The 26,975-nt window shown below is 40.5% G+C and overlaps 1 protein-coding gene across 2 annotated transcripts in view; it reads left to right on the top strand.

The window, feature by feature from the left end:
- The first annotated feature begins 4,169 nt into the window (after window positions 1-4,169).
- The window catches only part of SCAF4 (SR-related CTD associated factor 4), a 58,709-nt gene continuing 35,903 nt past the window's right edge, over window positions 4,170-26,975 (top strand). For both annotated transcript variants that reach the window (XM_052646388.1, XM_052646468.1), the window contains exons 1-3: window positions 4,170-4,616; window positions 25,206-25,289; window positions 26,174-26,218. In XM_052646388.1, the coding sequence (XP_052502348.1) occupies window positions 4,587-4,616; window positions 25,206-25,289; window positions 26,174-26,218 (159 nt within the window). In that variant the 5' untranslated portion in view covers window positions 4,170-4,586. The remainder of the gene's footprint in view (window positions 4,617-25,205; window positions 25,290-26,173; window positions 26,219-26,975) is intronic.

Raw genomic sequence — 26,975 nt, forward strand, 5'->3', positions numbered from 1 at the left:
CATTTCCTTCTCTAAGAAATATTCCTGACCCAGGGATCGAATCGCATCTCTTGCTGTCTGCGCCACTTAAAAAGCCCTCAAACTTAAGGATGGTGCTGGGTGCTCAGATGTGTCCGACTCTTTTCAGCCCCATGGACTACAGCCCGCCAGGCTCCTCTGTCTATGGGATTCTCCAAGCAAGAATACTGGAGTGGGTGGCCATTCCCTCCACCAGGGGATCTTCCCAATCCAGGGATCGGACTCGTGTCTCTTGCGTCTCCTGCATTGGCAGGTGGATTCTTTACCACTGTGCCACCTGGGATAGCTAGTGGGAAGTTGCTGTAAAACATAAGGATATCAGATGTCAAATCTTGTTCCTTATACATTCAAATCTCAATAGAACGGTACACAGAAAATGTTTTCCTCTGGGCCATCATTCCCTCAGTTCTCATGCAGACTTCCCTGGTGGTCCAGTGGCTAATACTCCAGGCTCCCAGTATAGGACGCCCGGGTTTGAACCCTGGTCAGGGAACTAGATCCCATATGCTGCATCTTAAGACCCAGCACAGTCAAATAAAGAAATATTTTTTTTAAATAGCACTGAGTCCCAAATGCAAAATATGTGAAGCTGAAGTCACCACCTTCCCCCCAGCTCAAGACTTCAAACTTCCCTGGCCAAATCTACTTCCCTGAATCAGAGGAGGAAAGAAGACTGCACTTATGAATTGAAGGAGAAGGAACTCCATTAGACTTTGTAGATTCCTTTTAAAATTCTGTTGCTGTTCACAGAAAGAGGGAGAGGAAGGCCGAGGGCACAACAGACCTTTTTTCCCCCCCTTTTCAGATAATAGCAATATAAGGTAAGAGGTGCTCGGGTCATGGAAGCATATGGTGGGAGATGTTGAGTCTGGCTGGGAGGAGAAGAGGGAAGCTGTTCAGCACAGTGCCTGACACAAAATAGGTATCTGAGAAGTGATTAATAATTGAAAGGAAGTATCATCTCAATGGGCTTCCCTGGTGGCTCACACAGTAAAGAATCCACCTTGCAGTGCAGGAGACCTGGGTTCTATCCCTGGGTTGGGAAGATTCCCCTGAAGGGAATGGCAACCCACACCAGTATTCTTGCCTGGAGCCTGGAGAATTCCATGGACAGAGGAGCCTGGCGGGCTACAGTTCATGGGGTTGCGAAGAGTCAGACATGACTGAGTGAGTAACACACACATACACAATGTCTGAACATCAACCAGGTGCTAAATCGGCCTGCCTATACCAGACGCAGGGAGGGATTTTACATAAGTGCAAAGGTGTGTCCAGGGAATGACCAACCTTGGGTTGGGCCCCTGGCTGTAGGCTGGAAACATGGTGTGGGAGTCTTGGATAGGCTTTGGTAGACAATGGAATATCCAGAAAAGCCAAGAGGAAGATCTTCTAAGAACTGTATTTTCTAACACAATGGCCCTATGGATAACTACTTCTACAGAAGCCAAATGGGTTTAAAAAAACATAATGGTAGTTCAACTGAGAGATAAAAAAGGGAGTGAAATGAAGTAGAGGCCAGATGGGTCCTGAAAGAATATCCTGCTTGTTCCTTCAACAAAATTAAGAGTGCACTTCTCACAACCTACAAGAAACAAGCACAGTCCTCATTCTACAGCTCTTTCCTGAGACCCTTACAAACTTGCTTTCATAGTCAAGACTGTCAAATACCTCCTGCTGCCTCCCGCTGAGTGCACGTCGGTTTGGGTTTGGCTTCAGCTAGCCACTCTCACCCACATTCCTGCTGAGGTCCCTGTTGCTCTCAGGTACTTTCCACTCTTTACCTTGCTGACTTCCAACTCCAGCATCAGAGGAGGCTGACCTCTCCTGCAGTATTCTTCCTCCACCTTTCCTCACTCCAGCTTTTCTCCTTTCACACAGCTCAGTTCCCAGCCTCCTTTCCCCTTGTCTGTTTCAGTGAGCTGTCAGTTTCAGCTCCTCCCATCACTATGTGCACTAATGACTCCCTGATCTCCACCTCCTCTCAGCATCTCTCCTGACTCCATTGTTTACCCAACTGCCTCTTAGACATCTTCACTTATTTGCCCCAAGTGGCAGCTCAAACTCCACAGGCCCTGGAAGGAAATCATCTGGCCTTGGGCCTGGTAGTTAACTGGGCCTCACTGCCTCAACTCTAAAACAGGGGAATTACCTATAGTCACATCATACAGAAACCCATTAAGCAGATTAAATGAAATAACACAGACTAGCATGTCAGATAGGGCTTCCCAGGTCGTGCTAGAGGTAAAGAACCCACCTGCCAATGCAGGAGACATAAGTGACGCGGGTTCAATCCTTGGGTCAGGAAGATCCCTTGGAATAGGAAATGGCAACACACTCCAGTATTCTTGCCTGGAGAATCCCATGGACCAGAGGACCCTGGTGGGCTACAGTCCATAGCATCACAAAGAGTTGGACACAACTGAAGTGACTTAGCTCACACGCTCCTTCTAATTGTATCACACAATACCTGGGATGGGAAGATCCCCTGGAGGAGGGCATGGAAACCCACTCCAGTATTCCTGCCTGGAGAATCCCAAGGACAGAGGAGCCTGGAGTGCTGTGGTTCATAGGGCCATAAAGAGTGGGACAGGACTGAATCGACTTAGCATGCAGGCATACACACATGAAAGATAAACAATAAAGACTAGAAAGCAAAAAGAATCCACCTTCCAATGCAGGGGACACAGGTTCGATCCCTGGTTGGGAACTATGGTCCCACATGCCACAGCACAACTAAGCCTGCATGCTGGAATGAAGACCCTGAATGCCAATAAATAAATTAAAATATATACATATATATGATAAATTAAAAATTAAACCCATGCACTTCATTGAGCCAGAACCTACAGCATCCTCCTTCATGTCAACTGTTCTGCCCCAGACCATCCATTCCCCTTTCTTAAGGTATTTGACCTTGTCTCTCCACTCCATTGCCTTAAACCCTCAGCATCCCCTGGGGCTAGGGCTATTCTTTCCCTGACCTCACTCTCCTACTCTACACAGTAGTCTTGAAAGAGCTCACTGGACACCATCCTCCTTTTAAAAACCTTTAAATGGCGCCCTTGGGGACAAAACCCAGACTCCCTGGAAGGGCACAGACTGCTCAGGGCCTGGTCACAGTCCTTGGCACTCTCTAAACTCCAGCTGGTTCTCCTTGAGTTAATGCCACCGTGCTCAGCAAGCTCAGTCCGGCCAGAGTGCCTTCTTCAACCACTCTGGCCGCTTCTTCCAGATACAGGAAGATGCCACTTCCTCTAAGAAGCCTTCCTGGACTTCCAGTCAGACGGGTATCTTTGTTCCCCAGGGTCCCTGCCCTAACACTTACCATGCCATCGTTATTACCTGTTCATTTGCCTGTCCTCTCCCACTAAAACGAGCTGTCTGCGGAAAGAGAAATTATCCTTTAATCTCCGTATTCCCAGAACCCAGCACAGCGCCCGGCTGACAGTAAGGTTGCGAGGGAAGTGAATCAGAACAGTGTGGCCACCGACAAGGAAACAACGCGGTTGTAAGCGAATCCACTCCTCCCGCGGCCGGCAGTACAGGGCTCCCTTTAGGCCTGCGTGGACGTCCAGGGCCTGCATGTCCTCGGGGCTTCAGCTTGAGCAGATTTAACCCGCACCATCAGGGCAGACAGGGGACGGCATCAGCAGAGGTTGCGCGGGGAGCCCGCAAATGCACGCCTAGCGGGCTGAGGTTGAAAAAAAAAAAAAATCGTGAGCCCTTTGTTCCAGGCGGCAGAGGGTAAGCGGCTCCGAGTCCCCCGACGGGTGCGGGGCCTGCCTGGGCAAGATGGCACACAAAAACGCACCGGGCAGCGCCGCGTCCGGTAGGGGCGCGCGTATCCGCGGGCCTTCTCCGTGCCAGCTTCCCGGCCCTGAGATTTCCCCGCACTCTCCAGCGCCCCTCGCGGGGACCCGGTGTAAGTGCCTGGCGGTCTCCCCGGCCTGAGGCGGCAGCAGGCGGGAAAGGGCTCGGCGTTCCGGCGTCACGCGCCAGCGGCTGGGCGGGCGGCGCGCGCACGCGCGCGGGGCGGGGCGGGCGCGGGGGCGTGGCCGGCGTGGGCGGGGCGGGGCGGGGCGGGGCGGGAGCCGGGCACAGGAAGCGCTGGGAGGCCGGAGCCGTCCCAGTGTGCCCCGCGCGGCGTGGACTCGGGTCGCTGCCGCCATCCCGCTGGCGAGAGGCAGAGGAGAGGCCCGCCCGCTTGCCGGTCGGGCCAGTGTGGGCCAGTGCGTGAGGGCGCGGGGGGCCGTGTCAGCGAGACGCAGAGCGCAGCCGCCGCCACCGAACGGACATGTTGGAGCCCAGCGCCGCCGCCGCCGCCTCTTTTTCCTCATCCTCCGAACGGGACTGAGAGGGGGCCCGCCACCCCTCAGCCTCCTCAGCCTCAGCCGCCTGCCCCGCCGCCTCGGCCGCAGCCTCTTCCTGCCCGGCCTCCGGCTCCGCCGCTCGTTGCGTCCGCCGGCCCCTCAAGGCCCGGCCGGTTCCCCAGCTCCTCTCCGCCGCGGCGCGAGGTCTTATGTGACCGGCGGGCCCGGAGCAGCCGCCGCCGCCGCCGCAGCGCGAACATGGACGCCGTCAACGCCTTCAACCAAGAGGTGAGGGGTGATCGGGACAAGGGGGTGCCGGGGCCCTTCCAGGGGGAGCCGGACCGTCGTTTCTCCCGCCGCCTGAGGTTTAAAGCTTAGGTCGGGGTGGGGACGCTTCCTGCCCCGGTTCCGGGGCGGCGGGCCTGCGCGGAGCGGGCCTGTGTGGCCCGGGGAGGTCGCAGCGACCCGGGCGCCGACCCCCACACCCCTCCCCCACCGCCCACCCCCGGGCGGCGACCTCAGGCTGCCCCCTCTCGCCCCCTTCCGGCCTCGTCCAGCCCAGCGACGGCCGCCGGTGCCTTTAACTTCGCCCCCCACCTCCCCCCCCCCACCCTTTTCAGATCTGGGCGCTCTCGCCCTCTGCTCCCGTTATTGGCTTCGCGGTGCCGGGAGCCCGCAAGGGGCTAAGAAAGAAACGCGGGCGGGCCTGGGTGGGGGGGTGGGGGAGCCGGGAGCATCTGCCGGTCGCGGGGCCGGCAGAGCGGTGGCCTGGGCTTCTCCTGTTGCTCGGGCCTCGCGGCGCGCCGGCTGCTGGACTCTGATCTCGGGTCGGGGAGGAGTTGGTGAGGGTGTTCATCCCCCCTCCCTTCGGGATTCCTGCACTTCGGAAAAGAGTTAATAGACGGGGCTCTATACCCTCCCGAGTCGTGAACTCAGCCCTGTTACGGGCTCCGTGGCCCCAACGTGACACCTAAAAAGTTGAATGGGAGAGGACAGCATTTGCTCCGCCTTAGACCGCTAGAAAGCCGGCTTTGGCCTCCAGTCTTCCCACCCTCGCACCCTCCTCGCGGTTGGTTAATCCTTGGCTCCCTTCTTTGGGAACATTTACATGTGAAAAACCTCCCAAAACCGGGAACAAAGCTGCCTGCCGCCCTAAAGCTCTCTGGTTTTATCTCAAAACCTTCCAGGTGCTGTTTTTGAAGCGTCGAGTCCACAGATTCTGTTTTTCAGAAACCGTTTCAGGGGAAGGGGTCCGTCTTGACCATTGATATCAAACGTACCTACAAAATGGAAACAATTGGCTATGTTGAGTTGGATTATCTTCCTTTTCCAAATACCGCAGATCAACCCACACTGAAAAAAACAGATGTAGCAGTGCTAGATGCCTTGGGACCACGTTGATAACTTGGTGCACCCTGCGCAACGTGATTTTGTAGTTTCACTTGTAACAATTAGGGTGCAGTAACTTTCACTTTGTAGCGCCTCTAGTAACACTGCAGTTAGGACCGTTCATTGCCTTGTCAGTTATCCTAGAAATGATTTGTCTTTAACTGATGGATACAGAAAGTTGGACAGTGTCTTTTAAAGTTCTGTATTGCCTATTTTCAAAATGATGAAATAGTATTTCCTGATTTATTTTTTTTTTTTTTTGATGGCTAGGGAGTTTGTGATAATGCTCCAAAGATTTCAGGATTGGAAGTTGACTTTGTTTCCTGAAGGCAAAATATACTGGAATGTTGGCTTCATGAGGGTGGAGAGTTTCTGTCCTTTGCTTCCTCATAGCACATGCTTGGAAAAAACTTGTTGAATGAATGAGAACTTATACAAATGACACAGTGTTTTAAAAGATAGGTACATTTCTTTCTCAAGATGAAAACTTTCTGGATGTTTTCAATGAACAAAGAGGAGGGGTTTTAACATATTCTTAAGACCAGAATTATTTAATTATGATTGAGGCATTATGGACATTAAGCACGTTATTAAATAAAGTATCACGTTAATTCTGGGAAAATGTGATCAGTAGTTTTTACTTTGAAAACCAAGATTAGGAATGATAGTGTCTTCTTGAAAAAGGAAAATGGCATTTTAATCTTTTAAAATGTACAAAGTAAGAATTTTCCAATCATTGATCGTTTTCCTCTTTAAATAATTTTTATTTCTGTTCCTAGTCTTTATTAACTGCATTATGTTAGGTGTATGTTACCAATTCCAGCTCTTTTCTGCCAAACTTTCTTCCCCAAAAACTTTGTTCTGGAGAAATTAGTCTGACTTCAAAATCCATCTCCGTGTCCCTGCTTGATGTAGTGCTTCTCAGTTAATTCTCCCCATTCATAAAATGTTAGTGATTAGTTCCTTGTAACCTTAAATCTCCCAAATCTTCGTTTTACAAATATTTGAGGGCCTGCCTAGCTGTAAAGCTGTGTCCTAATTAGGATGGCACTGCTACTAAGGATCTCTGCCCGCTAGGAGCCTAAACTAATAGAGGACACAAAACTTAGACAAGTAACTTTAATGTATGCTGGAACAATTTCCTTTGGGGTCCTTTTAAAGTACTGTGGGATGGCCATGGGGCATTAGACTTGGGAGAAGAGAGTGTCAGTCTCAGAATTTCCGAAGGTGTAGGAAAAGTAATTCAAAGGCAACATTGGTGTGAAATAAGGAACAGTAGTTTGACTCCTGAGGCTACTGAAAGCGTGGTTAAGGTAGTTTGGGGACTGACAAGTTTCAAGTCTGTCTAATGTGTTTGAATTCCTTTTTCTTTTTTTCCCAGTCTGTGGATAAATTGAAGGTTTTAGGTAGGGGAGTAATACAGTCAAAATACTGCTTGATTTATAGTGTGTATTGTAGAAGGCAGAGGTTTGGGGAAACATGGCAGGTTGGGGACTGAGGTGGGAGACGAAACTAGAATCTGAACTTGGCATATCTATAAAGGGAATAGAGAGGAGGAGAAGGATGTGGACCTGAAGAATCTGTGGATTTGACATCTGGTAGATTTATAAGCACCTTTTGCCCTGGACATCTAAGCTCTGGGAGAGGGGTGACACATCAAGCAGTCTTCAAAAGTATATTTAGTGGAGGGGGAAATATGTTTGATTTTGAACAGTTTATGTTTGAAACAGTCATGTGGAAACTTTTGGCCAGCAGTTGATCATATTGGACTCAAACTTGGAAGCAACAAAGAGATGGAGGAAGACAACAAAGAGTCACTCTCAGATTGCCCTAGAGAAAATTGAGAGGGGGAGACAAAATGAATTAATAATAAGCATCTATAGCATATGAGGTGCTTTGTATGTACATATTGAAGTTAATACTCCTTCAACCTTGTGCAGACATCCATTTATAGATGAGAAAGCTGATTTTCGATTTCAAAGAAATCAAATAGTAGTTCACCCAGGGGCATACTGCTAGTTCATGGCAGAGCTGAGGTTTAAATACAGATGGTCCCATCTTAATTACTGCCTGAAAATAATATTTTATATAATACCAAGGGAATGGTCATAGGTTAAGTAATACAAAGGCCACAAAATTTTTTGAGCATATGGAATCTGTAGTTTAAGATTGAATGGTGATGGGAGCGATACGGTAAGAGGTAGCAAATATAAAGTAGCTGGGTGTTTGGGATTTATTGTTTTAGAAGTTTGGTTGTAAGGTGTTCTGGGGAAAAGTCTCTTCAACGACGAAGGGAAGAAAGAGCAATTGACAGTGTAGTAGACACTGGTGCTAGCCTTTGATATGTTTATATATATATAGTGCATATATAAGGTCTTAACCTAAGTAAGTGGTGTTCAAGCCCTGGTCTTTATCAGATGGGCGTAGATGCTAGAGCATGTTGAGGGAGGGGATGTGCAAAAAAGCATAGTTCAAGTGGCCAGAGGGATTGGTTATCTTAGAACAAAATTGTGGATAAAAGGAAGGGGACGGATTGGAAGCATAGGTAATAGTATGTGTCTGTGATACAGAAAAAGAGGAAGATAAAGATAAGGTTAAAGACCTTTTGAGAGAACTTTCATGGCAAGACACTATTAAGTGTTGTAAAGAATGGAAAGATGAGTTTAAAAATCAGTGATCACTTACTTGTGTTCTATATTTATATACTCCTTATTGTGAAGGTTTGTTACATGGATAAAGGTTATAGATTGGAGTTTTTAAATCCATTGATTGCATTTTTAGCCTTTAATCAGTCTTCTCTAAATCAAAAAGAATAACTCTTCCCTCATCCTCACTTTTTTTTTTGCAGCATCTGTGATTGTAAGATCTTTAATTAAAGTACAAAAAAGTGCAGAGGATATAACAAAAATTGACAGTTGTTATTAGGTGTTTTTAATTTAAAAATAAAATATTATGTCTTCCGTTCTTCCCTTTCCCACCTCTCTACCCCCTCACTGATCCCCCAGTCAGAATCAATCAGGTAATGAATTTAGTATCAATCTCTGTGGTCCCTAAACTGTGTGTGTGTGTGTGTGTGTGTGTGTGTGTATAAAATCTGTTTTGATACATATTCCCTGATGTTTTGTGTGTAAAAATTACTAATGCTGTATATTAAGAACTGTATAGTTCGTTCTGATCATTGTGTAATATTCTATTTGAATAAACCGAATTTTATCTGGTTCCCCAGTTGATGAACGTTTGTTTCTCATTTGTTACTGACAGACACTGCAATCAATGAACTTTCTCAGACATGTCTCTGTGTAAGAGTTTCTCTCGGACAGCTGTTCTCAAACTTTGGATTTTGACTCCTTCAAGCTCTAGAAGTTAAGGACCACAGAGACTTTCTGTATCTATGGGTTATATCTTGATATTTACTGTATGAGAAATTCAGACCAATAAACAGATTTATTAAAAATAATAAACTTGTTACATGTTATCATAAATAACATTTCTAATGAAAAATAATATTTCCAAGACAAAAAAAACCTAGTGAGAAGAATGACATGGTTTTTTCTGTTTGTAGATTTCATTTAAACTTAGGTTTAATAAAACTTGAATTCTTGTATATACTTCATTCACTTTCCAGCTATTACACAAGTCAAGTAGCCTTTGGAAAACTTCACTGTATACTTGTGAGATTAAGGATAAGGAATGTCTTAGCATTAATATGAAAACAGTTTTTACCTCACAGACCACTGAAAGGAAGTCAGACACCCCTGACCACCCCGCTCCTTTCTAGAGTTACTTTTAAGAACTACAACATTTTAGATCATATGATGACAGTACCTTGTTAACTTTTTTTTTTTAACCTGTAATGTTAATCTGGTTGTTTTTGATCATTCCCTTGTTCTCTGAGAGGTCTGTCTAAAGAAGTGGACAAAGATTTGAAACAAGGTTCTTAACTGTATGAAAGAGACATATCGGACCAGGGCAACCGAAGTAAATTTTGAGGTTTCTCATGACTCATCTGACTGTGTTATGCTATTTATAACAGGGGTTGGAATATTAAAAGTTAGTTGTAATTTTGTTCCTCTTGACTTGCAGAGATTTGCTTATCTCTGACAATAGTAGAAGTCTGGCTTTATTATGGAATAAAGCTGGCTCTTCAGAGCTTTCTGTAGCAGAATTTATCACTGATGTTCTTGTTGAAAACATCCCACTCCCTAGTCTATCATTTTGTTTAGAATTTTGTTTCAGAAGAAAAAAATACGTGGACATATGATAAGGAACTGATTCAGAGAATAATTGGAATAATGGAAAAGTTGGCTTGTAAATCTTGTGGAACAGAATTCGCAGACAAGATGGCCGTTGGTTTTTGTGGGAGTGTTTTGTTTTTGTTTTTTATGTGCTCAGTCGCGTCCAGCTCTTTTCGACCCCAAGGACTGTAGCCCACCAGGCTCCTCTGTCCATGGGGGTTCTCCAGGCAAGAATACTGGAGTGTGTTGCCAAGCCCTCTTCCAGGGGATTTTCCCAACCCAGGGATCGAACCCACATCTCCTGCATTATGGGCGGATTCTTTACCATCTGAGCTACCAGGAAAGCCGAAGAATACTGGGGTGGTTAGCCTATCCCTTCCAGTAGAACTTCTTGACCCAGGAGTCTAACTGGGGTCTCCTGCATTGCAGGTGTATAGTTGATTAACAATATTATGTTAGTTTCAGGTGTACAGCATAGTGATTCCAGGCTTTTCTTTTTTTTCAAATTCTATTCCATTGCTACTGCTGCTAAGTCGCTTCAGTCGTGTCCGACTCTGTGCGACCCCATAGACGGCAGCCCACCAGGCTCCCCTGACTCTGGGATTCTCCAGGCAAGAACACTGAATTGGGTTGCCATTTCCTTCTCCAATGCATGAAAGTGAAAAGTGAGAGGGAAATCGCTCAGTCGTATCCAACTCTTAGCGACCCCGTGGACTGCAGCCTACCAGGCTCCTTCGTTCATAGGATTTTCCAGGCAGGAGTACGGGAGTGGGGTGCCATATTATTATGTTATTACAGAGATACCTTGTATCTTGCAGTATCACTTGTCCCTTCCCCTCTCCAGCTCCTTTTCTGTTAACCATAAGTTTGTTTTCTATGAGTCTGTTTCTGTTTTGTATATAAATTCCTTTGTATTATTTTTTAGATTACATAGATGTGATATCCATACTTTTCTATTATTTCACTAAGCACTCTCTAGATTCATCCACATTGCTGTCAATGACAATATTTCTGTTTTTATGTCCATGTAATGTTCCATTACAGAAAGAGGCAGACACAACTGGGTGACTGAACAACAACAAAGATCCATTGTGTATATTTACCACATGTTTTTAAGCCAGTCATCTGTTGGTGGGCACTTAGTGCTGCTGTGGAACATTGGGGTGCATGTATCTTTTCAAATTAGAGGGGTGGTTTTTCTTCCTAGATACATACCCAGGAATAGAATTGCTGAATCATGTGGTAGTTCTATTTTTGTATTTTAAGGAACCTCCATATACTGTTTTCCATAGTGGCTGCACCGATTTACATTCCCACCAACAGTATATAAGAGGGTTCCCTTTTCTCAAAACCTTTTTCAGTACTTATTATTTGTAGACTCTGATGATGGCCATTCTGAATGATGTGAGGTGATACCTCATTGTAATAGTTTTTATTTGCATTTCTCTGATCATTAGCGATGTTAAGCATCTTTCCATATGCCAGTTAGCCATCTGTTTATCTTCTTCGGAAAAAACATCTATTTAAGTCTTTTGCCCATTTTTTGATTATTTTTTGTTTTTAGTTGTATGACAGGTAATTTTTCTGTAGATAATCTGCATGTGTTTAAAACTCATTTCAAATATACTTTGATAACATAGGGAAAACATTGTTAGGTAAATGATCAACCTTCAGAAGTTTGTGATAACGTTTGTTGAGATAATATGCAGAATCTTTTCAGAGCAACACCATACAACTTTTTAACAATAAGCTAAAAACAAGCTGTACTATGTTATTAGGTAGTGTATAGGATAAGCAGCTATTAACAATTGAAGTTTCAACAGAGTTGGTAATAGTTAAATTTGGTTAAGTTTTACCAAGTTCCGTTGTGAGCTTAGTCTAAAAGAGACATGTCAACATTTCTGTGTTAATATTAAGTGTAATTAACAATGTACTGTTTGTGATTTTTTTTTTTTTTTGCGAACTAGAAGATTGATTGCTGAAAAGGTATTAAAATTTATTATGCTTCAGTCACCTTCATCCTTTTCAATATTTGCATGGTTTATCAATTAACATTTTATTGTATTAGGACTCTTTACTGGTGCTTGTGAGGCCAGAGGTATTTATAGAAACTTTGATAATATTGAGAAAGCATTGTATAAGTTAGTAGTGAATTCAGCAAGAAATCCAGTGAAACTCTGAAGGGGATTTAAGAATTAGAAGCCAAGGTTCAGATGGGATGGGGGAAATACCAGGGCTCTTGAAAAGTGGAGGGCTATACAGGTACCCCTTAAAAGTTATCATTGGTGTTTGGATAATTCATGATTTTTGGTATAAATCCAAGTGGGTCATGTGGAGGAGATTGTAGACAGTAGCATACCTAACATATTTGACATCCTGAGAACATGTCTTCTTTTTTTTTTTAGCTTCATTCCTCTTTTACAACAAAATTATTTTCAAATATAATCATGAAATTAGCCAAGAAAGAAATTTGAACTTCATGTCACTTACAAGTAAATATTACAACAAAGAAATAATTGATTAATGTTTTAAAATTTCATTAATACTTCTTTCTGTTATATGTAGAAAATCTTACCTACATACTGCTATCACAGTAATGAGTAATAATATTCAGGTTCTTTTAAGTCTTAACTTCTGCATATTTGTCAAATGATTGTCAGTGTTGATCTTCACAGTGTTTGAGTTCAGTAGACAATTATAGTCAGATTTACCAGTGTTATCTCCACCTGTAAGTGAAGAACACTTTTCATTAATTCTATTTACTAAAGGTTGTATGTGTAGCAGCAGATACACAATAGTTGGGAAATCTTAAACATAAAGTTACCTTTGGCAGAAATTTAAGAAAAGCTCACTTCACAATAAATTCTGGAAATCAAAATACTACCCATGTCTTTTTTGACATCGATTCTAGTGACTTTGCCTGGCGACTCAGTGGTAGTGAATCCATCTGCCAGTGCAGGAGACATGTGTTCGATCCCTGGGTCAGGATGATCCCCTGAAGAAGGAAATGGTAACCCATTCCAGTATCTTGCCTGGGAAATCCCACGGACAGAGGAGCCTAGCAGGCTTTAGCCCATGGGGTCGCAAAGAGTCGGATATGACTTCTCTGCTAAACAACAACTAGTGACTTCCAAATGTACTGTCAGTCAAAAAAATTTCACTAAAATATTTTCACCCACAGTTTCTATGTAGGTCTCTTTTGTAATTGATGAACCTCTTTAAAATTATATGTAATGGCATTCTCCATATTTTTATTCACGGATCATCAAGCTTTGTGTTTTCTTTAAGACTCACTCTGCTGTTTATAAATATTTATACCACACAAAAAAAGATATATCAGGAATGAAGAACTGCAAGCAGCTATCATACGTTAAATGTACTGTTTAAACATTTGAATATATACACTTAGGAACTGCAGAATTGGAGACACAAAATGAGCCTGAGGAGACTACAGGCTATCCTGAAAAACAAGAATCTCGGTCAACCAAATATTTTAGGGAAAGGAATATTTTATCCCTGATATCATTTAGAATTGCTAGTATTTGCTGATGGTAGAACAGTTTTCAAACAGTTTTATTATTTTGTAAGTCAGACAATTCACCCACTTTTTGCCTGCTCCTGGGTGGACTTCTCCCATTGTTCAACTCTAGGTGTGTTACTACTCTGGAGAGCAGTAATTATCTAATGCTATAGTCTATAAATCTTGTGCAGTATCCCCTGTATATCTTTATGCCCTTTATTGTGAATACTCCACTTTAATCCTTCTTTTGTCAGAGTTTAGTCTTAGCTGATGTAGAATTAGAATACCCTATAGAAAGCCTGTAATAGGGAAATTTATGGTAATACCCTTTTAAGTTTTCAGAAAGCATAAAGTATTCTTTAAATAACCATGTGACCATATTACCTGGTCCACTGTATTTACAAGTTGCTGATAAATCACTTTATCAAGGACAGCCGAGTTTGGGGTTCAGTTGGAGATATGTTCAAATCTTTATGAAGACCTTAAACATTGTTGACTAATGTAAGAGCATATTTTATAAAGTTGGGGGTTTTGTTTTAATATATGAAGTAGTCCAAAATGGGCAAATCTGTATAGAGAGAAAGTAGGTTATTCATGAGGGGATGGAGAAGGAATGGGGATGACTGCTAGTGGGTATGGAATTTCTTTGAGGTATAATGAAAATAATTCTAAAATTACATAGTGTTCATGGTTGTAACTCTGAATATAGCAAAAACCAGTGAGATGTACACTTTAAAGAGGTGAGTTTTATGAATTGTATAAAAATTGTATATGAATTGTATCTCAGAGCTCTTTTAAAAATAACACAGAAAAGTTATGTTTTAACACCATTTTCATTATTTTATTGCTTGATTTGATTATCAGATCGAAAACAATATCTATTAGCTGCTGACTGGCTCTGCAAGTTGTTTTGTTGATCCTGAATCATAAGTTTGTTGAAAGGATATCTTTAGTTTTTACATGCTATTTTAAGAAGTAATCCAGCAGAGACAGTTCAAGGGAAGGACAGTAAATGAATCTTGCATTTGCTTATTCCCAACTAGATACTAGCCTATGGGTTCTTATATATACCTTTCTTTCTATTTTATATATTCTATATATTTCTTATATATACCTTTCTATTTTAGAGGTAAGGAAGCTGGAAGGGATGGTGTTATTTGACCAAGAACTGTTAAGAGGCTGCTTGAGTCCAATCCACAGCCCCACAGTACTGCTCTGAAGTTTTTTGAGCAGCTCATCTTTGACTATTGTCTTGTTCATGAAGGGAGAGAGCTTCCCAAACAACTTTTGTATATTTGACTCAAAGTAGCAAGGGCACTGTAATGTATATTTGTGGAAGGATTTGCCAGAGTTTAAAAAGGATGAAGTTTGGAAGTTTTTAAGTCATCTACAGTAATGTAGTAGATGCAGTCAGTGTTGTGAACTTAAGATATGCTTTTTAGATGATATATTTCAGTTGCTAATTTATATTCACAATTAAAATTTTTAATTGGGGATTTTATAAATGTTAACCTTTTCAGTTTTAATCCCACGCTTGTTTGTAGATCTAGTCATTACAACTCTGTGGGGAGAAAAGTAGATATGGATAAAACGTACAATGTATAGGATAGTGTTTTTCTTCTAATCAAATGATTTTATATCCTGGAACCAGTTTTTATTTGTTCAGTTAGTCTGGAAGGAGCTGTTTAATTCATTAAAATGTTTGATAGCCAGCTTTGGGTAAACACAAAGTTTACTTAGTGAGGCACAATAAAAGCAATTTTGAAACCTGGCAGCTATGCTAGTAAAATGGGGAGTAATGGCATGGGTAGAATATTTGGCAGTTGCAAAGATCAAATCCTGGCCTATTTCGTGAGCAAGTGAAGACAAAGGAGTTAAGGATTGATTGCAGTTCAGTGAATCAAAATGGAGGAAAGGAATAAAAAATCATCTAGTAAGTGGAACTGAGGGGGTTAAAAGGCCTGACGGCAGGGGGTGCAGCAGCCTTGGTTCTAAAGTAAAAGGTTTAATTGAAGGATAGACCCTTGGAAATTGTAAGGGAGTTAGTCTTACATGAAGAATAAATTAGGGCATACTTTGTGGAGTGGGTCATCAGAAATTAACTACTTAGAAAATTAGTTCTGGCACATGGTAACAGAATTAGGGATTGGTGATATAATTAAATAGGGAGGAAGTTTAAACTACTGTTTGCTGTATTACTATATTCTATTTTCATAATGGACATAGAAACATAAGTAGTTAACTTGAAAGTGGTCTCATATATAGTTTAACAGTATATGTTTGCATTTATATGTGTGTATTTTGTAAAGCATTTCCCTTGGTTCTGGAACCAGGAGAAAAATTGGTGAGTTTGTGGGTAAGTATAGTAAGGTAAAGAAGTGTAGAAAGGGGTAAGTATGAAAAATTTTAAGACTCTTTAAACTTGAGAATAGTATATGCAGCTTTGCTGTTCGTAAAAATACCTGGTTTATAACCTTATGGAGAAATAAGTAGAACTGATTTGTAGTGTTTAAGTAAAGACCCTGCTCCATAGGAGCAGAGGAACTGTGTAGTTTCTTTTTTCCCATCTAAAGAGCCATGTAAATTTGCCCTGTTATTAGACATACTGTGTATTAGTGCCAGACCTGTCTTATCTCCATACATTCCTTTAACCAGGTGGAAAATTGATTAAATATTTGGGTTTCAAAGGATTTGACTCTCTGGAAAGTAAATATAACTTACATGGGAGTAAATCCCTGGGTTGGGAAGATCCTCTGGAGAAGGAAATGGCAACCCACTCCAGTATTCTTGCCTTGGAAATCCCGTGGGCAGAAGAGCCTGGAGGGCTACAGTACATGGGGTCATAAGAGTCAGACACAAGTTAGTGACTAAAACAAAACAACAAAAATCATATATCAGTAATTAAAGGGATGCTTTCTTTAATGCACAGATGTCAAAAAATATACTTAAGTGATTTTTCAGTTTGGGGTTTTATGCACAAAGACTTCAGTTATAAAGATTTTAAATGGCAGATTTTATGTTTATTTTAAAAATCTTGTTTTAGGAGTTTTGAAAAGTTATATTAAAGATTTACAAGGCATTAATTTAAACATATGTGTTAACTTCAAAGATATGATTTACTCCGCAGACAAGTTGTACCTGGTAATGATGATCTTATATATTTACAATCAAGTTGGAGAAATGCATTTCTGTGTCTCAGACACAGATGTAAAGTTTTCCATTTTTAACCCATGAATTCTAATTTATTTATTTTTGAACTAATGCAAATTAGGTAAATTTAAGTAAGAAAATATCCCACCAAATATCTTTAATATTTTAGAGTATGTCAGTCTTTTTTCCCCTTCCACTTCTGTTTGGATGTGGTTACCAGTGATAACATGAATTGCTTTCTGATTTTAAAAGCCATCTTGGGAATTTGGGGAACATCTAATTTAGATAAATTTCTAAAAGTGGAATTGTTGGTTTAAAAGATACGGACTTTTTGAGTTCTTGATATATATAGCTTTAGATTCCTCTCTGAAATTGAAACTTGCCCATTAGTTCTCATCTGCAGAGTGCTTTCTTTGCTTTTTGCTAATCTACACTCATGCCCGTTAGATACATAAGTGAACTGTTATCTCATTGTCTTAATTTGTACCTTTTTGACTATTGGTAAGACTGAACATTTTTTTCCATGTTTGTTAATTAGTTTCTGGCTCTATTTATTATACTTTGTACAGTTTCCAGTTTTATTGTTTTTCTTAGTGTTTGTTATTAACTCATGCGTAATATTCTGCTTTAGGGTAGAGTGGTATAATGGTACTTGTCTAACATGCTTGGCTTGCAGCTCTTCTTTCCTTCCCTGCCCACCCACACCCCCAACTCTCTCTCTCTGCCTCTCTGTCTCACATACATACACATGGTCACATTAAGTACCCAGTATTAAAGAATTAGCTCAGACAAAACTTTGGTAAAGGCATAAAGTGAAATGCCAGGTTAGAAGAGACTGTAAAGTATCTTTATCTGATTGTTCTACCAGTATTTTATAGAGCTGTCTTCAGGCTATAATTAGAGGGACAAAGCATCTTTGTGGAGATGATTTTAAGATTTCCCCCTACGTTTTCTTTTGTTAAATTTAATGTGTGCTTTTATAAAGTATATTTTACCAGTAAACATTTAAGTTGGCTTTAACTCTTGATTTGGTTGAAGCCAGTGTATCAGATTTGATGAGACAAATGAACAAAAGACAGAGGGAGATTGTAGACTTGAACACTTTGATAACTTGATCTGTCAGAAGGGAAATTTGAGTACCAGCCTGTTACTGTATGTGTATGTATTTTTGAAAACATCCAAATTTTTTATTTAAACTTTGTAATTATTAGTAACAGGAGCTTAAGGCAGAATTTGTCATCATGGAGATCATAATAGCAAAGGAAGGAATACCAGGTATCTTAAGTATAATTCATTATAGTAAGTTTAAAAGGATAAGATGGGGTAAGTATCCCATTGAAAGAGATTCTGCCTAAAGATTTCTAGACACTTGGAGCTAGAACAGATTCTCACAGACCAAATGAAACATTTTTCTTTCATAAAGTGTGTTTCGTCTAGTGAGGACTCCATATATTTCAGATATTTGTCATGATTTCATCTTGAATAAATTAGAAAAAATATTGATAAGTTGAGAATATTGTTAAGTGAATTTTAGCTAACTGTCAGGGTCCACGGATTATTAGATAAAGTCTTCCTACAAGTTGCAAGTATAGATCTTTCTAATTTTTAAAAAACCATGGTGTTGGAAAAAGCCATCTATATAGCAGATTCATGAAAGCTACAAACTAATTGGAAGAGCTGCTACGTTGAAAACAGAAAGTGATTCCTAGACTACCTAAGTAGATTGAAGGACTGTCAGAAACCAACATAAAATCAACATGAAGTTCTAGTTCTGAGAAAGGTTGCAGTGAAACAGTCTGAGGGTTTTGGTTGCTTATAAATATGAGTTAATAATGAATTGAGCACTATATATTTAAACTGCGCTGGATCTTGATTGCTTCATTGGCTTTCCCTAGTTGTGGCGAGGGAGGGCTACTGTTTATTGCGGAACGTGGGCCTCTCATTGCAATGGCTTCTCCTGTTGTGGAGCACAGGCTTATGGGATCTTTCAAGACCAGGGATTGAGCCCATGACCCCTCCATTGGTAGGGAGACTCCTATCCACTGGACCACCAGGGAAGCCCCAGCTAAGCAGTATTTTAAAAAATAATAATAATAAATGATCTCCCCTACCCCAGAGTGACCATGTTCTGAATCCTAGAACCTGTGAATGTGTTACCTTACTTGGCAAAAGAGACTTTGCAGATGTGATTAAAGGTTTGAGTTAATTGTCCCGTGTTATCTGGATGAACCCAGTGTAACCCCAAGGGTCCTTAAATGAGAGAGACATGAAAAGTCAGAGAAAGTGATGTACAGTGAAAGCAGAGGCTAAGGAAGGACAGAAGATGCTATGCTGCCAGCTTTGCAGATGGAAGAGCCAAAGAAATTTAAGCACCCTTTGGCTAGAAAAGGAAAGAAATAGATTTTGACCTAGAGTGCCCAGAAGGAAGGCAGCCCTACCAATGCCTTGATTTCAGACTAATGAGGTTGTGACTTCCAAAAGTGTTGTTTTAAGCTACTGAGTTTGTGGTAATGTGTTCCTGCAGGAAGAGGAAACTGATACAGAAGACAACCCACTAGATTCTGCAGGAATATATCCAGGCCCTCTTTATTTTGTTTTATCATACTTTTAAAAGGAATTAGCCAGTATAGTCAGATCTAGAAATCATATCATTTGGCTAATAGTTGAAGCAGATAAGAAAACATGCTTAGTTATGTTTACTTTCTCAGATGAGAAAGATCACTATTGTTCTGTGCTCCAGAGGCAGAACTAGAGCAGGAAAAGGGAGTGAAGGTTATCAGAAGGGAGATTTGGGGTCAGTACAAAGACGACAGCTGTAACCGTTGGAGCTGATTAGTTATGAGTTAGTAAGCCTGTGAACTAACATGGGACCTGCCACATATATTGTGAAAGCAGTTCTGAGTTTAGTATGAATACTGAATTAGGTAGTAAGGTGCTATACAGCTGTAAAAGTCTTTGATACTGCTTTGTTTTCAGTATGGAGAAAATTTCTCCAAATGCAGCACTTGAATAGTAGATGTAACACAATAAAGTTTTTATGCTAAGCCATAATAAAAAATTGGGCTTCCCTGGTGGCTTACATGGTAAAGAATCCACCTGCAAATGCAGGAGACCTAGGTTCAATCCCGGGGTGGGAAAGATCCCCTGAAAGGAATGGATATCCACTCCAGTATTCTTGGCTGAAGAATTCCATGGACAGAGAAGCCTGGCAGGCTGCAGTTCATGGATCACAAAGACTTGGACACAACTGAACCACTAACACCTTCAGTTTCATGACAAAAACTTAAACTTGAGATCTATGTTAAGATTCCCAGGGCATTATGTACTTCTTTTTACCGAGCCATTTATGTGTCAGATCTAGGCCAAGATAATATACATTATCTCATTTAATCCTAACAGTTTTATGAAAGTGAAGTCGCTCAGTCGTGTCCGACTCTTTGCAACCCCGTGGACTGCAGCCCACCAGGCTTCTCTGTCCATGGGATTCTCCAGGCAAGAATACTGGAGTGGGTTGCTATTTCCTTCTCCAGGGGATCTTCCCGACCCAGGGATCGAACCCAGGTCTCCCGCATTGCAGGCAGATGCTTTAACCTCTGAGCCACCAGGGAATCCCAACAGTGAATTGAATATTACTAATCCTCTTTTTAATACATCATTGAAATTCAGAAAAGTTTAACTAAACTTGTCCAAGTTTATGCTGTCAATAAATAGCAGAGTATCATGTTATTTTGACTAACCCTCAAACCTTATGAATTCTACAGGTGTCATGGGCCAAATTTAAAATTGTTCTTAATTGATATTAGGAATCATTGTGAGTGATTTTTTTTTTTTTTCATAATTTTTAGAATACTTTGTATATCAGGCACCCAGCAGAACAGTGTTCATGTTTAGGTTTTCTAGTAGTCATTCAACTGATGACAACAAAAAAACAAACTTGTGTCTGTTGCTGGCAAGTATGTTTTTCTTACTAAGGCTTTCTAAGGAGGTTTTGTACCTTTTGGGGCCTACTGCTGCTGTTATCCTGTATAAAAGAATTGCATCATTTTCTGTGGCTGCGTTGATACTTTTGTTTGTTTGTTTGTTTTTTGACAGATCACATTAATTCTGAATGCAGATGTGTAGTAGCAAAGAGAATGCTGCACCTAGAGATGTTCATTGAGCATTTGCCCAGTTGCAGATGATAATACTAGTTATTCAGTTCAGTCGCTCAGTTGTGTCTGACTTTTTGCAACCCCATGGACTGCAGCATGCCAGGCTTCCCTGTCCATCACCAACTCCCGGAGCTTGCTCAAACTCATGTCCATTGAGTCGGTGATGCCATTCAACAGTCTCATCCTCTGTCATCCCCTTCTCCTTCTGCCTTCAATCTTTCCCAGCATCAGGGTCTTTTCCAGTGAGTCAGTTCTTTGCATCAAGTGGCCAAAGTATTGGAGTTTCAGCTTCAGCATCAGTCCTTCCAGTGAACACTCAGGACTGATTTCCTTTAGGATGGACTGGTTGAATCTCCTTGCAGTCCAGAGGACTCTCAAGAGTCTTCTCCAACACCACAGTTCAAAAGCATCAATACTTCGGCACTCAGCTTTCTTTATAGTCCAACTCTCACATCCATACGTGACTACTGGAAAAACCATAGCCTTGACTAGACAGACCTTTGATGGCAAAGTAATATCTCTGCTTTTGAATATGCTGTCTAGATTGGTCATAACTTTTCTTCTAAGGAGCAAGCATCTTTTAATTTCATGGCTGCAGTCACCATCTGCAGTGATTTTGGAGTCCAAGAAATGAAAGTCTCTCACTGTTTCCATTATTTCTCCATCTGTTTGTCATGAATTGATGGGCCTGGATGCCATAATCTTAGGTTTTTCAATGTTTTAAGCCAGCTTTTTCACTCTTCCTCTTTCACTTTTGGGCTTCCCGTGTGGCTCAGCTGGTGAAGAATATGCCTACAATGTGGGAGACCTGGGTTTGATCCCTGGGTTGGGAAGATCCCCTGGAGGAGGGAAAGGTTACCCACTCCAGTATTCTGGCCTGGAGAATTCCATGGACAGAGGAGCCTGGCGGGCTACAGTCCATGGGGTCGCAAAGAGTCGGCTACTACTGAGCGACTTTCACTTTCATCAAGAGGCTCTTCGGGTCCTCTTTGCTTTCTGCCATAAGGGTGGTATCATCTGTATATCTGAGGTTATTGATATTTCTCCCAGCAATCTTGATTCCAGTTTGTGCTTCATCCAGCCTGGCATTTCACATGATGTAATGCTAGTCAAGCCATACAAAAAAAACTGTAGCATTAAAGGTTTCGTTTCTGGCATTTGTCCTGGTGTTCTTTTGTGTCGCCCCCTTGTCTGTGCTACATTGAAATATTTGGTATATTGTAGTTAGTTGTATCTTTGTTCCCTTCTTACTCGTCTTCATGGTTTTGATTCTGTAACCTCTCAATTTCTAGCAGGACCTCTGCTTTTTCAAGATCCATATTCCAGTCTGCTGAAATATCTGCCTGGATTTTCAGTAGGCATCCCAAGTTAAATTCAGTATGTCTCTTCATTATCCCTGAATCAATGCAATATATATATAGAGAGAGATGAGCAAAGATGCCTACTTGATATTTTTCCTGCATTCTCCATCATAGTTAATGGTCTTTGCATGTATTTACAACAACAGCATTGTATAAGGAGTTGACTATATGGTTTTTCCAGTAGTCACGTATGGATGTGAGAGTTGGGCTATAAAGAAAGCTGAGCGCCGCAGAATTGTTGCTTTCGAACTGTGGTATTGGAGAAGACTCTTGAGAGTCCCTTGGATTGCAAGGAGATCCAACCAGTCCATTCTGAAGGATAATAGGCCTGAGTAATCATAGGAAGCACTGATGCTGAAGCTGAAACTCCAATACTTTGGCCACTTGATGCAAAGAACTGACTCACTGGAAAAGACCCTGATGCTGGGAAGGATTGAAGGCAGAAGAAGAAGGGGACGACAGAGACTGAGATGGTTGGATGGCATCACCGACTCAATGGACATGAGTTTGAGTAAGCTCTAGAAGTTGGTGATAGACAGGGAAGCCTGGCATGCTGCAGTCATGGGGTCATAGAGTTGGACACGACTGAGCAACTGAACTGAACTGATAATCTTAAGGATTGTGAGCTTTACAACCAACAAATTCTAGTCCAGACACATTCCCTGGGAATCATCTGAAAGCAGATGTAATCCTTTTTGGTATCAGCTGAAAACAGCTGTGACAATCTATGTTAATTGTTAATGTGATTAAATAAGATGATGCACCACCTTATACTTAGGCACTTAGTGTTGCTCCCTTCCTCTTTTTCTTGAGTTGCACCTTCTTTAGTGGAATAAATACTCTTCCTCTGTCTGTCTCTTAAATGGTAGCACTTAAATGCTCTCTTGCTGGTTTATTGCCTGAGTGATAGTTATACTGCTATATGGTATAGTCTGTATTTTAATTTTTTAAGAAAAATGATTTAAATGTAAACTGTAGAGCATTTCATCAGAATATAACACTAATCTGTCTTGTCTCCTCAGTTGGCTGGGTTTTTTTTTTTTTTTAATGGGGAGTTCCTTACTGTAGAAATAATCAAGAATGTGGGACATTAAATGAATATTCATGCTGGCTTAGGCTTCAGAGAAATACGATTCTCTAAGCTTTTAATGGCCGGAGAAGGCAATGGCACCCCACTCCAGTACTCTTGCCTGGAAAATCCCATGAACGGAGGAGCCTGGTAGGCTGCAGTCCATGGGGTTGCTAAGAGTCAGACACGACTGAGCGACTTCACTTTCACTTTTCCCTTTCATGCATTGAAGGAAATGGCAACCCACTCCAGTGTTTTTGCCTGGAGAATCCCAGGGATGGGGGAGCCTGTTGGGCTGCCATCCATGGGGTCGCACAGAGTCCGACACGACTAAAGCGACTTAGCAGCAGCAGCAGCAAGTTTTTAATGGCCAGAAAAGTAGTTCTCGCTGTTACTCATTCTTAAGATCATGTATCAACTTTTTGTATCCTGTTTCTCTGCTTTAAGATCCAGAAAAGGAAATAGAACTGTAGTAATAAATAACTGTCTCAATAGTTTTTATAACTTAGAAATGGGCAGAATATGCCCTTTTATAAACTGTGAGCTGCAGATATTTTTCAGTTTGTATTGGAGTTAAAATACTTTAAATCGTTTCTTAGCTTCTCATTGTTTTATATAGTTTTAAAGATTACTGTCTCTAGTTGTTTTTCAGTTAGTGAGCATTTATATTCACGGAAAATTTTTATTGTGCTGGAAATAAAGAATCATGACCCGAATTATATAATGCCTTAAAAAAAAAATCAGTCTCTGTGTTAGTATCTTTGTTTTTCCCATTCTCTGTATTTTAGTATTGTTGTTCTTGTTCAGTCCTAAGTCATGTCCCACTCTTTGTGACCCCATGAGCTGCAGCATGCCAGGCTCCCCTGTCCTTCACAATCTCCCGCAGTTTACTCAAATTCATCTTAGTATTATTTATCAAAAAATTCTACTTTTCTCTGCTTAAACAGAGTACATTTTTGGTTCTTAAATTGATCATATCTTGTATTGCATACTTTTTTAAAAAAATTACTGTTACCACTATCCCATTGTGTCTGTAGTTTTGAAAAACTGCAAAAATTCTGTTGCCAGAGTATTTTGTTGACAGGTAGGGCTATTTATTCTGGAAAAGGAGACTTTTGTTCTTTAGGGTACCTTTTTAGTAGGTATCTGGTAAAGATGGTCTGTGTCTTAGGGGTTCCATATTTGAAATTGGAGAGAAATGGAAGTATGATTCATATAAGATTGATAATGCTTAGAAGACCCTGAAACTTATTTCAGAATGTATTTTTAGAAGAGTATGTATGCCTATGGTTAAAACAAAAACAAGATTTTAAGAAACTGGATATAAGCTTCTTAATGTCAGAATTTTATCATTATGACTCTTTATGGGCTCTCATTATATCTTGGTTGGGCTTAAACTTTAGAGGAGAGGTGTGTGCCTGTGTGGTTTCATCTCCTGGGACTCCCTGATTGTTGGATTTACTGTAGTGAAATTTGTTAAATATGGTGTCATTTTTATTCCTGACTAATCAAGAAATTGTGAATTCAAGTTTTATAATGACATGTTAAATTTCTTACCTGATGTAATACATGTGTATCTCCAAGTGAACATCAGAATTATTTGAAGTCCTCCAAAATCTCAGTGAGGTTTGGATGTGAAATATTAAATATTGAATCACATTATTGCCATTTTCAGTATAGGAACATGGTGTGTTTGTTTCCATTCAAATCAGTTTTGAGTTCTTCAGTAGGGTTTTATAACACTACTGTTACAGATTTTTGTCAATTTTTTTACCTTTTCCCCCTTTTTTGCCTGATTTTAGCATAATCTTTTCCCATTCTGTTTTCAAAGTGGTGATGCTAGCATGTAAGAAAGCTCTTAGTTTTTCTTTACCAGACAAATTATTAAACCTGGTTTCAGAAATTTTATTATTCTTTAAGTTACAAATATATTTGTCAAAATGAAGGGTAAACCTCTAATTTTACTTTTAATTAAAACTTTTTTCCTTTTTTTTTTAATAAGCTCTTTTCACTTATGGATATGAAACCTCCCATCTCTCGAGCCAAAATGATTCTCATCACGAAAGCTGCTATTAAAGCTATAAAGGTAAGAGTAAAAGAAATATATTAATTTGGAAAGTGTTTTTAAAATGTTGAAAATATTATTGTTAAATTTGAGGTTTCATGTTGTGAAGTAGTTCAGGCCTAAGTCAAAGAGCACTAACCAAGTTTTGCTGAAAGTAATTACAACTGTGTGATGTGTCTACATTGTAGCATATTTCAGAATCTTGTTAATGTTGTATTTCCTCTTTATATTTTTTAATTTTATCGAGGTATAGTTGACAGATTTAGTAGTATGTAATAGAGCACGGTTTGATGCACATGTACATTGTGAAATGATTAGCTTATACTAATTGACACATCCATCACCTCACATAATTACCTTGTTTATGTGTGGTGCTAAAAAAAAGTTGAACTCATTGAGGTAAGGAAAAGAATGACTGAGGGTTTTTGTTGTTATTGTTTGTTTTATTCCATTTAATTCTTACCATAATAGATCAGTGGAGTATTAGCTTTATTTTTATTTAAAAACTTCAGACTTCATGAAATTGAATGTCTTACCCAAGATCACACTTTGAAGAAGTGAGTCTCTTTAAAAACTGCATTATTTAGTTCCAGTTCCATTGTTCTTCTCTCTCCCATAAAGTCACTTGATGAGCTGTTTTATGAAGATTTATTGATTAAAAATGGAAGGAAAGAATCTTTTGGTGGGTTTTTGTAGTTTCTGTTTTAGTTAATAGTTTCTTTCTGATTTGTTAAGAATTTTTTGAGTTGTTGCTATGGATTATTTACCAGGGTTCTTTCAGTATTACCTTGAGAATTATTCAGATTGTACAAATTCTGAGGTTTTAGGTATTTTCTAATTATAGGAAATGTATTGAATAGAAAACTGTGTTAGCTGGATAATGATATTCTTTTTGTTCTTTTCAGCTTTATAAGCATGTGGTTCAAATAGTAGAAAAGTTCATAAAAAAGGTAACTATCCATTTTATTATTATCTCATTTTAGGTATGATCAGTATTGTACTTTGTGGGTTGTAATTTGAATAATTACTTCTAAAGTCACTCTACAGAAAAGTTGTCACTGGAAGTCTTGTTTTTTTGTTTCATAACAAAACAAAAATGTATAGCAGTACTGTTGATTGAGTACTTACTATGAGTCAGGATTTGAAATAGTTTTTTGTCTGCTTGAGCCTTCTCTCCCCATTGCCCTGACGACTCTGTTGACTTTTAACTTATCTTGGAGTACTTCAAATGAAATTACTCCGGTGTTTTCAACTTCCCTTTCTCCCATCATAATTAAATCACTTTTCACTTCTACAGTTGTAAGTTGTTTGATAACATATGTAACATCAGCACATGTCTATGTCAGTAAAGGACTGAGAAAGGAGACTTAGACATCATTGTCTTCTCCCCCAACCTAGAGTTGTACCTTTTTTTTTTTAACTTTTTTGGCCATGCCGTATGGCTTGTGGAATCTTAGTTCCCCAACCAGGGATCAAGCTGTGCCCCCTGCACTGGAAATATGGAGTCTGTTTTCCTTAGTATAAATTTTTAGAAATAGAGTTGTTGGATCAAACAAGCTTTGTGTTTATTGCTAAATTATTTTTCATAAAGGTTGTACCACCAGAAATGTTTGCAGATATCTGTCTATTCATTTTATCTTGTCGGTTTGTAAGGCCAAGAATGACTTTGCCTTTTGGGTTTTGTTTCTCTGATACTGTACTTTATTA

The sequence above is a fragment of the Budorcas taxicolor genome, chromosome 1, assembly GCF_023091745.1.
Source record: "Budorcas taxicolor isolate Tak-1 chromosome 1, Takin1.1, whole genome shotgun sequence".
Lineage (NCBI taxonomy): Eukaryota > Metazoa > Chordata > Mammalia > Artiodactyla > Bovidae > Budorcas > Budorcas taxicolor.